The 21,766-nt window shown below is 39.2% G+C and overlaps 1 protein-coding gene across 4 annotated transcripts in view; it reads left to right on the top strand.

Annotated features, from left to right (window-relative positions):
* The window catches only part of TGFBR3 (transforming growth factor beta receptor 3), a 326,559-nt gene that overhangs the window by 221,147 nt on the left and 83,646 nt on the right, over window positions 1-21,766 (top strand). For all 4 annotated transcript variants that reach the window (XM_089668928.1, XM_089668931.1, XM_089668930.1 and 1 more), the window contains 3 exons: window positions 7,606-7,789; window positions 9,919-10,084; window positions 14,012-14,159. In XM_089668928.1, the coding sequence (XP_089525054.1) occupies window positions 7,606-7,789; window positions 9,919-10,084; window positions 14,012-14,159 (498 nt within the window). The remainder of the gene's footprint in view (window positions 1-7,605; window positions 7,790-9,918; window positions 10,085-14,011; window positions 14,160-21,766) is intronic.

Here is a 21,766-nt window from a genome sequence, read left to right as displayed (position 1 = left end):
AAAGAAATCTCTGTACTAAGACATAGATGACAAAAAACAGCAGTTTTATTATTCCCCCACTCTATAAAAATGTTTTGGCTTTATATCTGTATCTATCTATATATATATATACAGTATATACTTGTTAGGTATGAATCCGGCCATTGCTGTGTGCTGAGTGAAAAGTGTTTGTAGGTGACAAATTCCCTTTTAAGTTGTTCTTGCATACTTTCTGTTACAGTACAATTACAGTGTACATCTGCTATGTTCAAGTAATTACAGACTGTATACTATTATTATAGAGTGGTATTGTTTCTTTAGTATAAACACCAATGGTACTGGCTGTAATTACAGTGTACAGATGTGCTCTTACACATCCCATGTGCATCTACTGTACCTCGTTCAATGGTCTTGTGGTGTTATATATCATCCATGGAATCCATGTTCTTCAAGATACAGCTGAAACATACTATGCTCTTATAGTTACAATGATTACCACATTATGGGTAATTAAAGCCCAACTCAAGGTAAAAACCTTTTATGTTTGAACAAAGAGTTGAAGAGAGAGAACCCTATCTGGTTTATACCTGTGGTCCTGTGCATCCAATGAAGACACAGGCTGAAAAAAAAATTCTCCTTAAATGAAATAGAAAAAGGTAAGAACCTCTGTTAAGTAGTGGTTATTGTCAGTCCCTTCTTGTTTAAGTGAATACTGCTCCCCTCATTTCATGTTGAGCTGTACCAGGGACATGACGTGAGATGAAATGTTCCCAACAGAGTCATTCATAGACGGCAATAAAAACTTGACAGAATATTTTCGTTTTCTAAAGCACATAAATAAATTGTGTCTATAGTGGGGCTTGAAAGCACAGGGTATGATCATCAAGTTATAGTTCCTATATTATGAAATGATGATGCATGATGTAGCCAGGTGATGTCTACTAAAAGCTGAATACAGAGGACATCATCCCCAGGACTACCAACCAACTAGTTCCACTCTAGTGTTCTAGACCAGCGTTTCTCAACCAGGGTGCCTTGAGGTTTCCTCAGGGGTGCCTTGGCAAAATGTCTGCTAATTACCAAAAAATTGTATACAAGCCAGCCGGTGGCACAAGTCTGCCTCTTAGTTACACAAAGCCACAGGTTTTCATTGTGCGCCATTACGACCTTCTAGCCGCCAGCATCCTGACAACCAATGGCATCATCAGTTGATAAGAAGGATGTCAGCTGTCTGCACAGCATCCTAGTTTGACCCTCCCCTGCCCCTCTCCATCAGTGCTGGGGTCACACATTAGCCCAGTGATAGAAAAAGACTGAGGGAGAAGGGAAACATTGGAATATTAGTCAGTATCAGTGTGCAAAAGTGTATTTGCTTTGGAAGAATGAATCCCCTCTAATGTTGGGTGTCCTACATGTGTGGATGTTGCTGCATTATATGAAACCGTTAGAATAGTCTTTCACATTTTAGAATGGGGTGCCTCAAGACTGTCAATAATTTAAAAGGGTGCCAAACATCATTCCTGTTGGGTAGCGTGAAAGCAGCATTGCGAGCATTGCCAAAGACCACTGACTTCCACACTCGGCCGGCTGACAAAGCATCCATTCTTCTACTCTCTTCAATCGCAGAGCCTTTGTTCCATGGAGGTTGCCTTCCAGCCAGAATTGGTGAACATGCGGATACCCAATATCTCTCATTCTGCTATCCACGGTATAGGGACACTGTATGCAGACATCATAACCCAGATTTCTTACAGGAACTTTCACTGTGATATGTCTGTCACTCATTTAGTGATCACTTTATCACTCTAAGGATTCACTCTTCACTACTCAGAAACTGAACGACCCCTTATATTATCATTAGTGGTGTGTGAACCTGCCCGAAAGCAAGAGGGAAATTTCATTTTCCTACGATGTAAAGCAGGAGTTTCACACAGTGGTTCAGAGGGGGCTGGACTACCATTAAATACCTCTCTCTCAACCAATGTCACCTTTCTCACAATCTCTCCCTATCATTTGATACATTTATCTGCCTTTATACCAATAGCTCAGTATATTTAGAGCCATATACACAATTGGATTGGCCCATTCATGATTGCTTTACTTGTGTCAATCTGATATTACCTGTTTATTTGGTGTCCTATCCAAACAATATGAGAGGTTGTTTCAGGAATTGGTCAATTTTCACTTTGAACCTGCTGCTAACACTTGTTAATACAGAACCTGCAGTGCTCAATTTAAATTGTGTCCGCTAGTCATTTGAAGGCGAGAAGACGAGCGTCATCTAGCGGCTCCTACAGGGTAGTGCTACAAGTAGATAGGGAACAAATAATTGCATTGTAATGTTGTGTACTCTAGTTAAAATAGCCACAGAACTATAAGTAGCTATGACAGTGGATAGTATAGGTACATAGACCTGTACTAGGAAGTCCAATTTTTTTTTTTACAAATAACATTTCCGATATGTTTAATAGCACTAAAAAAGAATATATATACTTTTGCTGTATGTAATTGCAATACATACACAGTACCTATAGTATTATATACAATTCCAATGCAGGATAGAGGATATGTAGTCATATTACCCGCAGCATCATGTGTAATTACAGCATAGAAGGTTCTGTGGTTTCTTTGTTATGTATGCAGAGGGAGTCTTTTTTCCTTGTAGTCTCTTATAGTCATAGTATCCATGGTATTATATGTAATTACAGCACAAGAAACTTGCTTTAGCATTATATTGTTGCAGAATCATTTTCCTATGAATGCCTTTAACTGTAGTTTAATATAGTTGTATCAAACACAGCAAATTCTTTACTCCTGCGCTGGGGATGGACTCAGCAGAGGCTAGAATGACAATGTGAATGTTCTGGAATATGCACTGCTTGCTGCCCTCAATGGACCGGGGTAGTCCAAAATCACTAAATGCAATGAAATGAAAAAACAAAAAGAGGGTGCACTGGCCTACTGCATTATCGTTTAAAAATATTTATTGAAAGAATAAAAAAGTGGGTATCATACTCACAATGGACATATAAAACATATAAAACATAGGCATATCACAATGAACAAAGGTGTTCAATCCATATAGCAACTGATTCCACAACGATGGAACCCTGGATGACCAACTGGCTGACGTATTTCGAGGTCTCTGAGGAAGAGGCTGAGAGCTTGAAATGCATCAGCCAGTTGGTCATCCAGGGTTCCATCGTTGTGGACTCAGATGCTATATGGATTGAACACCTTTTTTCATTGTGATATGCCTATGTTTTATATGTCCATTGAGTATGATACCTACTTTTTTATTCTTTCAATAAATATTTTTAAACGATAATGCACTAGGCCGGTGCACCCTCTTTTTGTTTTTTTCATTTGCATTTAATATAGTTGTATGCAGGATCTCTCCAGGTACAACCATTAGACAGTCCATCCAGAGACAAAAGCAATCTTGGGGCTCAGCTTGCTCTTTGGAAATGTTCCTTATACATCATTTCAGTAAATACAGTCAACAATGCAGTACACAGGAAGGTTACGTTTACCATACAAGTTGGTTTTTTGCAACCTCGCCAAGCATTATTTTATATATATATATATATATATATATATATATATATATATATATATGCAGCACAGTGGCTACGTAGTTGGCACTTCTGCCTGGCAGTACTCAAGTCGCTGGGTCGAATCCCAGCCATGGTACCACCTACCTGAAGTTTGCATGTTCTCCCTGTGCCTGTGTGGGTTTCCTCCAACACTCCGAAGACATGCTGGTAGGTTAATTGGCTCCTGTCTAAATTGGCCCTAATAATTGTATGTGTGAATGTGAGTTAGGACCTTAGATTGTACGCCCTTTGAGGGTTAGGGACTGATGTGAATGTATAATATACAGTATATCTAAAGTTCTGCGTAAATTGACTGCGCTATATAAGTACCTGAAATATATATACATATAGTTAATTTTTTTTTTTGCATACATTCATATTTTAAAAGGCTTGGCATTAAAAAATACTATCCATATTCTGCACTATAAGGGTTCTCCTATCTCCCCTTTTTATTTTCATAACAATAAATATTATATTGCAACTTAGCAGTTGTTAGATGTGGTGGCTATATTAGTTTTAATTTTTAAAGCTTTGTCCCTTTATTTCCACTTAGTAATTCTGCCAGTAACACACTTCTTGGTCACAATGCACTCATCCATTTGTATTAAGACAACAGAAACAAAATAGGTCTGCAGATGCTATGATTAAGGCCTCATGGCCATGGCCGAAGCATGTAAGCATACTTATGCTGTACTCGCCTTCAAGCTAAATAAATATAACTGCAACTGGATGTTACTGAGTATCCTGCTGTATCCTATTTTACATCTACGAGTGACAATGGAGACACTATCAGGCCACCAGTTTTTCTTAGCTTTCAAGTGGGATCCTGGTGAAATTGTTACTTTTTTCTGTTATATAGGTTACAGAACCCCTCCGTTCTCTCCATAATATAGAGGGCTGTGGTTTTCATTGATAGCTGAGAATAATATAATTGATAACAGTAAGCACAGGCGGAAAGCTCACAAAGTTAAGCAGTTCATAGATTACTCAATTTTCTTTCCTTCCACCATGGGTGAAAAAAAAGAAAAACGCTTGATTCCGCCACCTCCCGCAGCGCTATTATTGTTTTCCCAGCAGGCAGAATGCAATGGTTGCTGCTAGCGGCTATAGCCACTGGCATGAACCGAATATCAAAAAATTTGAAAGGCTGATTGTACCCAAGTTGATAGATGAATTGGCAATTGTATATTTAACAGACCAAAATGGACCAAATATAAGTTCATTGTTAGGATTTACATCCATTTTTGGGCCTCTTTATCTAAAATGACAGCTTATTAAATGTCTGTCATGCTATGTTTGTGTTAGTTTGCAGTACACATTTTTTATACAATGAAATAAAAGGATGTACTTTTTTATTCATAGAGTTAGAAGTATTTTACCATATGGGTGACCCATACAAAAAACTTCAATATTCTGGGGCTTTTTTGTTTGTAAAATTACAATTTACATGAAAAGTTACATTTCTCACTTTCAGCACAGTGAATATTTTTTTGAGTGGGTTGTTTATTGTTATTTTGAATGTTGGTACCAGCTCATTCACATAAAGTAACTTTTTTTTAAGTTAAGTATTAAGTATTATACTTAAGTTTAAGTATTTTTTAAAAAAGGCACTTCTTTCTTCAGAAATCAACATTGTATTTTGGCATTGTGTGTGATAAAATATCCAAACACTCCATACGTTCTTATTGCTTAGTGTAACAGTCAGGGTCGATGCTGTCATAACATCTGACTCATGTTGTAACTTTCCAAGAGCTTCAGAATAATAGCGTGTGATAACTTTGATAAAACACCTTAGCTGCAGCTCCCTAGAGGGATTTAAAATATTGGAAATCAGCAGGTGTTAGGAAAAAACTGCTCATTTGTTGCTTAAGTAAATTAAAAGCTGATGGTTATACAAAGGAATATCTTAGAGTTCACCTTTCAAATGTTTAAACATATCAGATATCTGTTAGCACTGTTTGGAAATTTTACTTACGTTATGATTATATATTACATATGAATTTTTAATTTTAACCCATTTTCAACCAGCAGGTCAAGTCCTAGGTTCTTTTAGAAAAATTTTCGTTACAGATCTCAGTAGCTTAAGGGTTCTTTTAATTAGAAAGAGACAGTCTGAAAGCAAACAGCCTTTTCTGTGTTATTTACTTAGAAAGCAACAACTCTCAGTGACACCTGTGACATGGGTATTTGGTGTATTAAATGTTAATTTGAAATAGAAACATTTATTATAAATAATAAAGAAACATAAAACATGTAACCATAAATAAAGGTATTTTCCTCTTCAGTAATTCCAATGAAGGCTTAAGCACATATCCAAATTTTGAGGGTCACAATGAGTTTTGGGTGGCTTGTTAGTTTTTTAAAGTTTTAAATGCAGATTTGGGAGCCATGTGTAGATCTACGTTTCTGTAAATCCTATTGAAGAAAATTACCAAACTTAATTTTGCTGTCTTCTTTTGTCTAAAATGGAGCTAAACTAGATCTAAAATAGCCCAGATTATCAGATCATCTATAGTTATGGTCACTTGTATATATATATTTATAGAAAAGCACTGGGTGGATGAATTATAGAAGAGGTCTATCGGTTTCTGTGATGCTCGCTTATGTCTGTTTAAATCAACAAGGAAAGCCAGTTTGGCTAGGAAAGGGTACACATTCCTGAGCAGCTTGATTAATCAAGGGTAATTAGGTCATTGCTTTGACAAATTTTTATAAAGGAGACAGCTACCTTTACAAGTTCTCCCAGAACTGCCAGCCTTGGGTAAAGGAGCGCATGTTGCTCTACGGAGAGACACCATGCTGCGACAGGGGTGATTTAGCTGTTAGAAAGTGATTTTGTGTAGTTAGGGTTTATTTTATGTTCATTTCTTCTTTGTGAACAAGATTCTTATTTTGTATCCAGTGCTGGCCATACATAAAGCATAGTTCATTCCTGATGAACCAAGGGACGTTTGCTGCACGTATGGTCCTGTCAGCCCACTCCAGCATGACATTATCCAAATAAAAAAATCAAAGGAGTCAATCAGATCATTTTCAGCCAAACAGTGTCTGCATTTAGTCAGATAAAAAGTCCCCATTTGATGTGTTTTCCAGTCAGATGCAGGCACTGCTTGGGTATTTTGTGGCAGCACTGGTTGTCAAAATACAATTGCTGTAACAAAATATTCATCCATTTGCACTGTCTAGTGCACGGGTGTCAAACTGGTGGCCCTCCAGCTGTTTCCAAACTACAAGTCCCATGAGGCATTGCAAGATTGACAGTTACAAGCATGACTACCAAAGGCAGAGGCAAGGTGGGGCTTGTAGTTTCGCAACAGCTGGAGGGCCGCCAGTTTGACAAAATACAATACAGTTTGACACCCCTGGTCTAGTGTGTACAGAGAAATCTGTACCCATAGGTTGAGAGAAAAAAATGTATATGAGTATGGCCAACTTGACACTGGGCTAGTAAGAAAGCTGGTTGTGGACAGTGTTAAGGCAAAACTGTTGTGTGGACACTTTCTATCCTTACATAAAAAGCCCCCAACTGATGCCCACCACCACCACACACATGTTAAAGTTAAACTTCATTCTCAACACTGACTATTTTTACTCCTTCTCCTGCTAGCATTAGTAAAATGATAGGAAGGTATATATAATTTACTTGTTTTAAACGTTTTTATTTTACTTTTCTTCAGTTACTTCCTGATTTCTATGCCTAGGGAAATGATGTCATAAATCCCGGTGTCTTCAGAAAGGAAAGTGGGAAGGAGGGGTTTTCTCAGCTAAGTACACCAGCCTGTCTACATGCTTGAGCTAAGAGCAGATGGATTCCAGGAAGTAAAGGCTACTAAATGAATCATTTGCCATTACTTAAGATGGCCACTGCCAGAAACGCTAGGGGATAAGTTTCAAAGTGATTTCTCAGTAAAATAAAGTATGGAGGCATGGATGGATGGGGGAGTTTGCTTTAAATATTAAAAATCAGTTGAATAGCATGTTCACTCTGAGGTGCTCATCAATTAAAAATACAAAATGTATTGTCTTGTAGGTATCACAAGGCTCAACTGTTCAGTATGAAGCAGGTAACTTCTCTGCGTCTGCACAAACCGAAGAAAGACCTCTCCCTTCTGGGAATGAGCACCTGTTACAGTGGACTCAGAGGAACTATGGGGCTGTTACGTCATTCACAGAGGTCAAAATGACCAAACGAATAGACATCAAAGTGGGTGAAGGTTAGTCAAATATTGAGTTGCCATTGTCTTTAAGGTATTGTGTTATTAATAATTAAACATCATTAAGTAACAATAATCAAGTTGTTTGGCAGTACAAAAACGTAATGCTGCTGGTGTATATTCAAACTAGGCAAAAATTGCTAAGATGGATGGGTTGTTTAAATTGATTGGTTTATCTCATGATAAATTTGATATCAAACTGTTCAGGTCATGAGTATAAAAATGACATAGGTGTGGAATCATTATTTATTTCCATTAGTTATTCCATGATCATTTTTTTGTCAAAATGTTCAATTTAGAAACATAATTATTACATAGGCATGGCATTTTTTTTTCCACATGATTCAAAAAACTTTATTTTCTCTTGAATTAATATTTTGGAATTGTTATTATCACTTCAAATTGCTACTATTTAAGCTCTCTTTATAGTTTAAAGTCAAAATGTCTGTTCTACATTTAAAGAAAATGTAGAAATTCTGTCAGGCTGTTACTGATTTTCTAGGCTCCTAGATTTATCCTCACTTCCTGTTCTGCTAACAACATTTTTACATATATGAAGTGAGAGACACTCTCCAGCAGGAAAATACAGAGAATTAAAACAGCTTTTCTTTAGCAGAATAGGGAAGGCTTGATATTTTGCCCACTTTGTATTGCTCTATGTGTCCCTGTTGCATACTTTCCTTTACTTCCTGTCCAGTGAAACTCTTGTCAGCAGGAAGTGAGGTTAATTATCTCTAAGGGAGCTCATGACAGCAGTGAAAACCACCAGGACTTCTAATCCTTCTCTGTGCTATCCTAAACTAGAAAAAAATAAGTTTTTAGCTTGACATACACTTTATTGGACACATTTTAGGAATGCACATTTATGGCCAGCCCAGCTATTGATAGATCATGCTGTGCTTGCAGCCAGCCATGACACTTTCTACTCAGAAACATCTAAACGGTAAGAGAAAAACAAAGGTGCTAAAACGCTTTAATAAAGCTTTCATGGGGCAAAAACAAACTGATCAAGGCAACCTTCCACAAAGAGTTTTAGTTGTTTCATTGTTTCAACTTTTGGCAGTAGCTTGTCTTGATCTATTGCTATGTGTATAACAATCATTCGGTTCTGTACTTGAGAGTCAGTCGGAATTATTGTATAAAACGTGTATGACTCTTAGGCTACTTTCACACTAGCGTTGTGTGCAGGCGGCAGAGAGGCGTTTGGGAAGCATTTTTACTGCTTCCCAAACGCCTCTGCCAATTCTGCACATTGCAGCACATCGTGCTGTTCTAACGGGAGCGTTTGCGTCGCGGCAAAACGGACGCCTCTGGTCGAGTCAGGAGGCGTTGAAGCCTCCTATTCTAGTCTATGGTGCTGCTCCGCAAACGCCCTGCTGGCGGTTGCAACGCGGTTGCGGGGCATTTGCGGAGCAGTAAGACCACTCAAACTGCATTATAGGCGTTTGTGGGGCGTTATTAACACTCGGCAAACGCCTAGCAAACTCCGCTAAACCGCGCATGCGACATTTGCGGAGTATTTGCCGAGTGTTAAAAAATGCTCCGCAAACGCTGGACCAACGCTTGCCAAACGCTATAGGGGCGTTTGGCAAGCGTTGGTAAAACAGCCAAGTGTGAACGAGCCCTTAAGCCAGTCATAGACAGCTCGAATCTCGGCCGCTTCAGCAGGAACCGAATGAGATTCAAACCATGTATGGGTAGGCTGAATATACCCAAGTTGATTGATCAATCAGCTTGGGTACAACCAGCCTGCCGGATTTTACATGCAATTTTCTCTAGCAATAATCACAGGCTTTCCCTGGTGGGGACGGCTCCTGCTGCACCTCTACCACCCCCCTTCCCTGCCAGGTGAACACAATGGCTTGGCGGGAGGGATTCCCCTGTCAACAATGTCTGGTTGCAGCAAAAAAAATTCGCACTGCCTATGGCCTGCCTTACAACCACTCAAACTCTGACTGTGATTTTCTTTGTGTAGGAATTGACTACCTTTGCAAAAAAGTAAAAAATCTTCATGATATTTAGAATGCCCAGGTGTGATATAGCTAACATAACTGTTTGACGTATCTAGAAAATGCATCAGTCTAGTATGTCTGTAAAAAAAATGTGAATTTTTTTTTTTTTATTTTTAGATGAAAAATTTCCTGCAACATGCAAAATAGAAAAGAACTTTATATCACTGAATTATCTTGCTCACTATGTGCAACCTCAGTCTGCTGAGGGATGTATTATTAGCCAGAACGAAGACACAACAGTCCACATAATTGAGCTGGATTCTCCAAGCAACTCATCACATAGGTAAAATAACTGAACAAAAAAGTCAGCTTTAAATCAGCTGTTCATATTTTTTACCTGCAGATAGTAAAGATGGCGGTTTTGATTTGATCAGCTATTAAAGAATAAGTTCACCTTTTGAAAAAAAAATCATTGCAGGTAAAAAAATGTGCATTAAATATTTTTTTCTAAGGAGCCTGCAGAGCATTGCACCCACAATCAGCCAGGGGCGGACTGACCATTTGAAAACTTGGGCACTGCCCGAGGGCCCGGGGGCAGTAGGGGGCCCCATGAGATGCCCCTGGTACCTTTTTTTTCATAGGCTTTTTTGAGTTTGGGCAAGGACACAGGGGCCCCATGATCCCCTATTGCCTGGGGGCTCCATGAGTTGTCAGTCCGCCCCTGCAATCAGCAGATCATGGATGCAATGTCAGGTTCCTGCAGACTGTCAGGATAGCTGTACGCCCATACTTATGATATGGACAGGCAGTTACTTGAGAGCAGGAAGATGAATGAACTACAAAAATGCTCACCAGAGTCCTCATAGTTCATTGAGAACTACACGCTGTCAGCTGCAATGGTTGATGGTACGTGTAGTCTATTAATTCACAGGAAACTGTGAATGAATGATATGGCCATATGGCCAGAGAGCTGCAGAGTGGTATTCTTTTCAAATTGTGACAGTGGGTGCAGGGAGAGGATCCCCGCCTGCTGTCACAGGGAGGAGGGAGAAGGTACAGATGCTGGAACATGTTACATGTTCCACCCTAAAAATGGTGAACCAAAGGTGAACTTATCCTTTACGTCTAGTATCTATATAGTTTTGAAGTTTTTTTTTTTCAAGGCTAATTTTACTTTATGCAAAAAATAATAAATGCGTCCACGCTGACTATTAAAAAAATGTACATTTGTTATTTTTTTGCACTGGAGTCTGCAAAGCATTGCAGCCGTAGATCGCAGGTGCAATGCTCAGACCCTTGCAGACTATTCCTCCAGCTGCAGGTCTGTACCGAGGTATGGACCTTCAGTTAGAGGGCTGGAAGAAGAATCAATGGGCCGCAAGGGCAGTGGTGTCACTGCACTTGTGCTGCATTGGGAACTAGATAGCGTCAGATTAGATTTGTGGCTTTCTCCACGTGTAGCAGGAATGCACAATTTTTTAGTGTGTGTGTATTTTTGTGTGTATAGCATAGAGCAGCCCATTCACTTGAATAGGCTGCCATATGTGCAATAAACACACCAAAGAAATTAATGTGCCAGGTGTTTGGCGTTGCATGTTTTGGCATGATTTCTGTGCATTTTTTTGTGCAACAAACAGCAAAAATCGCACTGCGTTTGGGGTGCCATTAAGACATAATGGCACTTCATACAGGTTTTGCTTTGTTTTTTAAAATGCACGCAGAAACACAACATTCTGCCTGTGTTTTCATAGTAAATGTAAATGCAGCCTGAGAGACATACAGCCGTGCCAAATTCAAGTAACGACAGGAACCTCTGGGTAGGTGAACCCCCTAGGTTCTGTAAGGGTGAAAAGCAGTTTGGGGGCGAGGACTGCCGACTGTAACTATGTTTTATGTTACCCTAAAGATGGACGTACCATGAACCATGGTCAGAAAGATGGACTTATGTTAAAAAATAAATAAATTGATTGCATTCGCATAGACATTGGCTCTTTGTGTGCATGTGAGTGGGAAGAATTTGGACCTGACTGAAATATTTGCTTCTATTTTTGTGTAATTTTAGTTTAGTCAACACAAGCAATGTTTCTCAGAGTTGGTGGCATTGAGATAGTCAAAGTACCACATATGCTTTCAATTTCTAGTACACATTACTTTGCCAAATCCTAATTGCCGCTGGAAGTTAAATCTGAGGTACCATGCAGCTGGTTGCCTTGGTACAAGAAACACCCTTGATATTTTTAGGCTGTCGTATTATAACCTTTTCTGGTTTTATGTGCTTTGAATGAAATTCCTTCAATATTTTTTTTAAAAATAACGAAAGGACTGAACTTGGATATCTCTAGCTTAATGACATCTTAGAGTGCCAAGAGTGCTAATTTCCTCTCGAGCGGGGGTGGATTACTTACAGCTGAAACCTGGGCCCTTCCAAACCAACAAGTCAACTGCAGTTCTTACAGATAAAAAAGTATCACAATCAATGTACATATTTCTCATTTATACCATTATTGAGTTTACTATAGACAATAATGAAGAATAAATCAGTTTTTGTAATGCCAGAATGATGACACTTCTAGGGAAACTGGTTACATTTTATGTAGTATTGGTACCACCCATGAATTAGATTCTTACCCAACTTCAGCCAAAATCTTGTGTGTAGAAATACTGTCAGGCAGTAAGGTGGACCATGCATAGACATGTAAGGTCTGCTTTAATGACATCCCACCAGCTCCACCAACTGTTTCAAAAGGGTGCCAAAAATGTTGCATTGTAAAAAAAATACTCTGGATTCTGTTTTGCTTTGCGTCTATTAAGGTTACTTTGCAATAAAGCAAGGAAGCTTAAAGAAAACCTCTGTAGTGTATTCATGTTTGCTTTACTAAACAGGCTGCACTTGCAACTGCAGGATAAACAATGTATAGCATACAAGGTATTGCAAAATATGCCTACAACATGCACAAGATAGCTATTCTTTCTAGCAAAAAAGGATGTACAATGTATGTGGTGGGCATACTGTACACTAAATAGTTCCTTGACTTGGGTCTATCTTTGTGATGTAGTCATCTTGTAGGATGCAGGATCTCTCTCAGACTACTTCTTGCTTCTCTGAAGTCTTGCAAACAACAGTTTCATGTGTTCCTGGGCACATGGCTTTTTCAAAGTAATTTTCCCCTTCTCCAACTTCCTGCCTACATCATTTCCTGTAACCTGAGCTTCACGAACCAGTCCAATTGATTCATTAGCCTATCAAGCTTCCAAAACAACACATGTAACTAAAAAACGAACGCCATATTATTGCTATAAAAATAGCCATAGCAACACAGATTCTGGCTTCCATCCATTTTCTGAGACATCATCTTGCTGAACTGATGTTTTTCGGGAAATATCATTGTTTGAAATCCCGCAAATATGCACTCCAGCAATGCGAAATGACTCATCCGACTATAAAACTTTTTCTATTGTTAATGTTCATGTTTTGGGCTCCTTACACCAGGCCAAGTGGTGTTGAACATTGGGTTAGATATAGGTGGTTTCTAATTGTTTTCTAAACTTACGACATACAGTACAGCTTTAAACAATAATGGTTCACAGAGCATTGACTGTTTACCATCTTTAGAAATCACCAAGTTGTATCATGTTTCTTTGAAAATTGAAAGTGTACAATCCAAATGCAAACGTTCCTGCGTTAAAAATGGCTGTGTGTATTAGTGGGTGCTGCAGCAACCATCGGCTGGAATCGAACAGGATCAGCAAGGGAGAATGTCACCAGCACACCGAGGATCACCAATATGGGTCCAAAAGTGTTAATAAACGATCACATTGCCTTGCTGCAACTATGTGATTGTTTATTAAAACTTTTTGACCCATATTGGTGTTCCTCAGTGTCCTCTTTGAAAATTGAATCATCAAAATGCTAATTGAAAATTAATTATACCTGGCATGCTAATTTGAAGTGAAATTAATATACATTTTTTAATTGTACTTGTAATTTCGTTACATTCTGTTATTTTGTCCACCCTCCATATGCATAGCATACAGGGTTTTGGTATTAAGAGAACTATCCTAAACGTTTATTTTGTAGATGACTCCTAAGACACCCAGTTCTGTTTTTTATCAGTTGCCATTTGTTAGTGCAGTCTGTTTAGCACATGTTTCACAATTTGGAGAGCAGTGCAGAATTTAATTGGTTGATCATATGTTGGAGCAGAAGATGTTAAACTGACTGGAGATAACTGGCATTCATCTTCATTCTGTTTTCATTGTTCCCATTTAGTTCATTCCAGGTGGACATAATCATTGACATCAGGCCATTCAATCCAGATGCCAAACTTTCCAAGAGTCTTGTTCTAATTCTGAAATGTGAAAAGGCAGTCAACTGGGTTATCAAGACGCACAATATTGCAGGCAAACTGCATGTTCTGGTATGTTTTTTTTAATATCTCTACTGGTATTTATATTTATGTATACAATATATTTAATATATAATTCCACAAGTACAGCATATTTTGTGGGCACTGTAGTGTACTGTTAAAATGAAATTTTTTTCACATAATGTCTTCATTTGGCCACAAAAAACAGATATTTGCTGTTATTGTAATCTGAAGCAATCAACAAAGCAACTGTTTGTTCCTTCTCAAAAATATATTCTTAAATAAGCCATGTGTAAACCAGTATATGGAAATTTTAAAACTAACCAGTTTAATGGCATCGATTCCTCAGCACTAACCTAGGATTCTCTGATAGTTCTGAAAGACAGACCAGGTCCAATTACCTTTCATAGGTAGTTATTATTATACAGGATTTATATACCGCCAACAGTTTGTTCAGCACATTACAATATAATGGGAGACAATACAGCAACAATACAGTTCAATACAAGAGGGTTAGGAGGGCCTTGCTCCTTGGAGCTTACAATCTAAGTAACCACTTGCTGCCCAAGCCTATGCCTACACTTCTCACATAAATGTAAAAATCAGCCATTTTTGGTAGAAAATTACTTAGAACCCCCAGACATCATATATTTTTTTAAACAGAGACCATAGAAAATAAACTGGTAAGTGTTTATATTTTATGTCACACGGTGTTTGCACAGCAGTTTTTCAAACACAGCTTTTTTTGGAAAAAATATACTTTAAAGAATTTTAATGCACAAAAACACAATACCCATTTGTTTGGCAAAATCTAAAAGATTATGTTACGCCGAGTAAATGTGTGCATCATGGAATGGCGACAAACTATGGTACTTAAAAATATCCATAGGCAATGTTTTAAAAGCCTTTACAGGTTGCCCTTTTAGAGTTACACTCTCGCTATGAAATTCAAGGCGACACCTCACAAATGGTGCAGTTTGACCAGATGCTTTCACAGGCCTGTAATACCTGTTTAAATTAGAACAAAACTAGAAGCGACAAAATACTTGTCACATCTGCTATCTAGAGAGGATCGGGGACGTTTAGGTCCTCAGTCATCTCTATAGTCAGCCAGTGGAACTGCTGACTTCAGTCACAGGGTCCCTGGTGGGCAATGGGAGGGAGGAGACCCTCTTCTGCCACATGTAAAAGCGATCCAACGGCTAATTAGCCGCTAGGATTGCTTTTACTTTTTTCAGCATCATCGAATAAAAAAAAAAGATACTGGGGTCATAACTGCAGCTGCAGCCATAGCCCTGGTATAGCCACTTCAACCAGAGGACATATGGGTATGACCTATTGTGGGAAGGGGTTACACAATAACATTTTAGAGATGTGTTCTCTTTTCTAGCATTGAAGCCTAAGATATTGATATCCTACCGATGTAGCATCATACCATTACCTTCCAAGTACTATGCTACTGTATGTTCAATATGTGTACCTTGGATATGCTTCCATACCTTACCTAATAAGATAAGACTGAACAAAAATATATACTGTACCTAAAATAGACAACATATCTTAAAGTAGAAAATGGAAACAGGATTTGTTTTCAACATGACCCAAATGACGAGAGCTTGCCTCTTAAACTTGTTGACGGATTGTTAGCAATTCACTTACAATAACATACATTCTAACACCTTACAGGGCTGAACTTATCTGGAGTGTTTTGTTATCTTTGGTTTTAACTTATTTATAGACTACTGAATTAGTTTATAAATCCAAGTTATTTCATTGTTATCATTAGCACTAATTGGCATTAACACTTTTGTGGAATTTGATATGAAATTGCTCAGGATTACTGAGAGCAAATTATAAGTATATTTAGACTTCAGATTAGATCACTAATTCTATAAAGCTAAACAGATGTCATGCTTTCTATACCGCCTACGTTATCACAAAACAAATTGCTGCAACATTTAAAGTGATTGTAAAGGCTGATTTAAACTGTAAGTATAACAAAAATGTTATGGCTTTGCACAGAGCAGCCCCTAACCTCCTCTTCTTGGGGCCCCGCTGGAGCTCCTGCTTCCTTCCCCCTGCCGAGTACCCCCAGAGCAAGTTGCTTGCTCTGGGGGCACTCGCACATGTTCACTCCCAAACTGGCTCTGTGTGTCTCTCTAATACCCACAGAGTACAGTTCAGCCCCTCCCCCCTTATTTCCTCCTCACTGGCTGTGATTAGCTGTGTCTGAGCCAATGAGCAGGGAGAGAGCTGAGAGATCATCTGCTTTTGTTCACATCACTGGATCGAGATTGGGCTCAGGTGAATATAAGTGGTGGCTGGGGGAGAGCTACACACAGAAGGTTTTTTACCTTCATGCAGAGAATGCGTGAAGGTAAACAACCTTCTGCCTTTACAACCACTTTAAATCCGAACCCAACGCAAACTGATAGCATATTTGAAATACTGTGCATATGAACTGTTTTCCCTGCCAAAAAATGGAATTCTGCATAGTCACATTTTATGATCCAGGACAACACTGCTGGGTTCTGTACATCCATGCCATCCATGCTACAGCTAAAATTAAGGCCAGTACTGTAGATGCCTATCTTCTAACTGGGCATTGAAGGAGCAGCAACTGCTCATCCTTATTCTCTTCCCTCCTGTGAACATGTTAACAGTGTTAGACTGACAGCATTGTGCAAAGCACAAGAGTCCTGGTAGGCTTATAGCATTGATTTAACATTTTCCAGAGTGCTGATGTAAATGCTAATTTGCTAATGTAATCACAGAACTGAAATTCTTATACTACCTGTATTATAAAAAAGCAATTTTAAGGAATGCACCTGGATTTTTTTTTTTTGTAACTGGATGGAGTTCAGCTTTAAATTACCCCTAGAAATAAAAATATGTTTACCAGATCCATAGGATTACAGCTAAATCATGACTGGGGGCAGGTGGAGACTTCTGTGGATTCGCCAAAGTTGACTTTAAAGTATAAACTTGCCTGAGTGGATTTCCTGGCTGCTTTAATATTTATTTATTTATTTCAGGTACTTATATAGTGCTGTCAATTTACGCAGCGCTTTACATATATATATTATACATTCACATCAGTCCCTAACCCTCAAGGGGTGTACAATCTAAGGCCCCTAACTCACATTCATACATACACATACTATGGACAATTTAGACAGGATCCAATAAACCTACCTGCATGTCTTTGGTGTGTAGAAGGAAACCAGAGGACCCGGAGGAAACCCACACAGGCACAGACAGAACATGCAAACTCCAGGCAGGTGGTGCCGTGGTTGGGATTCAAACTAACGACCCTAGTACTGCCAGGCGCAAGTGCTAACCACTAAGCCACTGTGATTTTACTTCATGTTGAACTGGTACCAGGGATGTCCACCTACTCTCCCCCTCGCTCTTCCACAGGCATAAACATGCAAGTGATTGCAATGTTCATATTATGAACTCTTATGCCTCTTGGCTGCTGAGGAAATTTAGCAAAAACAAACTGGGGTTGATTTACTAAAACCGGAGAGTGAAAAATCTGGTGCAGCTGTGCATGGTAGCCAATCAGCTTCTAACTTCAGTTTGTTCTATTAAGCTTTGACAAGAAAATCTGGAAGATGATTGGTTATTATGCACAGCTGCACCAGAATTTGCACTCTCCAGTTTTAGTAAATCAACGCCACACTTTTCAGATATTTATTTGTAAAAAATTTTGAAAACCATTTTTCATTTTGCGTCCACTTCACAATTAGGTGTCACTTGTGTGTTGGTCTATCACATAAAATCCCAGTAAAATACATTTAAGTTTTGGTTGTAACATGACAAAATGTGGAAAATTTCAAGGGCTATGAATACTTTTTTCAAGGCACTGTATGTGTCACTGTCTGTATTGATTTGGGAAAGTCGCATGAAAGTTGTAATGAAATCACATTGAAGTTGAATCAAGTCGCAAGCAAATCGCAATGCAAAGTCATGCTGAAATTCGCATGACCTTGGTGTCATAGCAGTGTGATTTGAGCCTTACAGTTCCCTTTTCAATAGACCAGCTAATTAAAAACTTGCATGAGGGCTGAATTTCTCATGTCCCCAATAGGCAGTGTTTATATCTGATGTGGCTTTATGTTATTTTGGTCAGTTTTAACCATGGAGAACAGTCCTGTTGCTGTATCATACTTATGGCCTGTTCCTGTGCTGCATGAACTAGGTCTGACCTTAAATGTTTCCATTCGGCTTTCCTTCAATTCCAACTGGGTCTTCTCGACCCGGGTGCTTCGTGATTAAGGTTCGCTAAAAATAAAATGTAAAAAAAGAAAATTTACCAGCTAGGGAGTCTGTCAGCTGTGATTAACCCCATGCATTACTTATAACTGGTTTTCCTTAATCCAGCAGGTATAAAGCACTGCACGCCATGATAATTCACCAGGGAAGGAAAATCTCCACATTGTGGCTTACTGTAGGCTGCCAAATGTTTTCATTTAAAACATATGCTGTTTGATTTTTTTTTTCCTTCAAGATAAGTAGATTGTCTTTTTTAGGGCTTTTACGCTGAATTTCCTTTTGGAACGTACACATTCATTCATGTAAGAATAGGTCTGAGGTTTTCTTTTGGAAGTGTATTTATGCATAGAAGCTAGTCTTTGAGAAGCTTGAGGGCTCATTTTAAAAGCAGCGTAAAGAGGTTAGCACTAGCTTTTGGATTCTGAACTGGGCGGGGTGCAAATAAAAGTGAAAAGACCAAAAAAAGAGCCTGGTCATGTGACCTGTCAATCATGGAGCGCTCCATCATGCAGAGAGCGCTCCATGGGGCATTTCTGTCTACACCCCACTGCCTGTTTTTTTAATGGCATGGGCAGCGGTGCATATTAAAGAGTAGACAGCGATGTTGATTTTCTGTTATAAAAAATCCCCTTAGTCTATATGTGGTTTGCTATATGAATACATCCTAGCACTTAGACTTATTTAATAAGGCTATGCTTTAATGAAATGCAGATTGCATTCCACAGCAACTAACCTGTGGGTGCTGGAGGTGCTTGGGGCTCCATTAAAGATATCCCCTCACTTAAATGTCATAGTGACAAAGGTTTTACCAGACAGGAAGAAAGGAGAGATCTACAATAGGGACACAGACAGCAACACTCTATTTGCTATGTGCCTCTCTTGGCCAACAATACACGTGGGCATGTTGAAAAGCTTTATTAAATTAGTTGTCAAGTTAGTTGTATTAGTTGACATCTGAGACAGCTCTACAAAGCTATACTACTGTATAATGGCCATATTAGGCTCATCTTAATTACAATGGAGGAAACTTAGTTGTAATAAAGTGTATGTACAGTTGCAAGAAAAGTATGTGAACCCCTTGGGATTACGTGGAGTTTTGCATGAATTGGGCATAAAATGTGCTCTGAACGTCATCTAAGTCACAATAGAAGAACACAGTCTGCTGAACATAATACTGCACAAACATTAGATGTTGCCATGGTTTAATTGCACATAACATGTAAACATTCACAGTGCAGGGAGGAAAAAGTATGTGAACCTTTGGACTTAATAACTGGTTGACCCTCCTTTGGCAGCAATAACCTCAACCAAACGTTTCCTGTAGTTGCAGATCAGACCTGCACAACGATCTGGAGTAATTTTGGACCACTCCTCTTCACAAAACTGTTTCAGTGTAGCAATATTCTTGGAATGTCTGGTGTGAATCGCTCTCTTAAGGTCATGCCACAGCATTTCAATGGGGTTGAGGTCAGGACTCTGACTGGGCCACTCCAGAAGGCGTATTCTGTGCTGTTGCAGCCATTGTTTTGTTGAATTACTTGTATGCTTTGGGTCATTGTCCTGTTGCATCACCCATCCTCTGCGGAGCTTCAGTTGGTGGACAGATGGTCATACGTTTTCCTGCAAAATGTCTTGATAAACTCTGGAATTCATTTTCCCATCAATGACAACAATCCGTCCAGGCCCTGAGGCAGCAAAGCAGCCCCAAACCATGATGCTCCCTCCGCCATGTTTTACAGTGGGGATGAGGTTTTGATGTTGGTGTGCTGTGCCTTTTTTTCTCCACACATAGTGTTGTGTGTTCTTCCCAAACAACTCAATCTTGGTTTCATCTGTCCACAGTATATTTTGCCAGTAGTGCTGTGGAACATCCAGGTGCTCTTTTGCAAACTTCAAACGTGCTGCAATATTCTTTTTGGACAGCAATGGCTTCCTCCGTGGTGTCCTCCCATGTACTCCATTCTTGTTTAATGTTTTCCTTATTGTAGATGTGTCAACAAAAATGTTAGCATGTGCCAGAGATTTCTGTAGGTCTTTAGCTGACACTCTGGGATTCTTCTTTACCTAATGCAGCATTCTGCGCTGTGCTCTTGCAGTCATTTTTACAGGACGACCACACCTAGGGAGAGTAGCAACAGTGCTAAATTTTCTCCATTTGTAGACAGTCTGTCTTACCGTGGACACATGAACATCAAGGCTTTTGGAGATACTGTTGTAACCCTTTCCAGCTTCATGCAAGCCAACAATTCTTGATTGTAGGTCTTCTGAGAGCTCTTTTCTGCGAGGCATGGTTCACATCAGACAGTGCTTCTTGAAACCAGTAAACCCAAAACAGGTGTGTGTTTTTTAAGGGCAGGACAGCTGTCAGCAACACATCCAATATCATCACACTGATTGGAGTCAAGGTTGGCTCACTCCTGGCTCCAATTAGCTCTGGGAGAAGTCACTAAGCTAGGGCCTCACATACTTTTTCCTCCCTGTACTGTGAATGTTTACATGTTGTGTGCAATTAAACCATGGCAACATCTAATGTTTGTGTAGTATTATGTTCAGCAGACTGTGTTCTTCTATTATTGTGACTTAGATGATGTTCAGAGCACATTTTATGCCCAATTCATGCAAAACTCCACGTAATCCCAAGGGGTTCACATACTTCTTCTTGCAACTGTAAAACCAAAGATTTTTTTAATTTTGGACAGAGTGGTGAGGGGTTAGAATCTCTGTCAGGATTTTCCTACTGTCTGTGTTGCCACTGGGAAAATGCAGTCTATTTGTCCTTTTGATCATTGACAGTGAGATTAGAAGGGAGGATAATTCAATGACTTGTTGAGTTGAGATATCTACAGATGGGGACACTTGTTTCATTAATACCAGTCCCTCACTTCATAGAGATCGCCTCCCGCTTCCTGTTGTGTCTTCAGGACAGGATGTGAGGGTAAATATCCCCAATACAACATATTTGTAAAAAAAATAACAGAAGATGTAAATAGTTTTAAAGGCAGTAGGGTTTTTGCCTTAATGCATTCTATGCCTTAAGGTAATAAACCTTTTGCATGCAGGTCCCCCCAAACCCCTCTTATATTCACCTGAGCCCAATCTTGATGTCGGTGTTGTGCATAAGAGCAGCTGCTCTTTCCCTCCTCATTGGCACAGAGATAGCAGAGGGAGCCATTGGCTCACGCTGCTGTCAATCACAGCCAGTGAGGAGAGAGCACAGTCGAGATTTATTTATTACAGGTACTTATATAGCGCCATCAATTTACACAGCGCTTTACATATATATTGTATATTCACATCAGTCCCTAACCCTCAAGGGGCGTATGATCTAAGGTATGCACTCTGTAAGTCTATAGACTCACAGCCGGCTCGGGAACAAGCAT

This window comes from Staurois parvus, unplaced genomic scaffold (assembly GCF_062004578.1).
Source record: "Staurois parvus isolate SC_StPar_1 unplaced genomic scaffold, SC_StPar_1.0 ptg000066l, whole genome shotgun sequence".
NCBI lineage: Eukaryota > Metazoa > Chordata > Amphibia > Anura > Ranidae > Staurois > Staurois parvus.
Note: the sequence above shows the minus strand (reverse complement) of the source record. Positions and strands in the feature narration are given on the sequence as shown.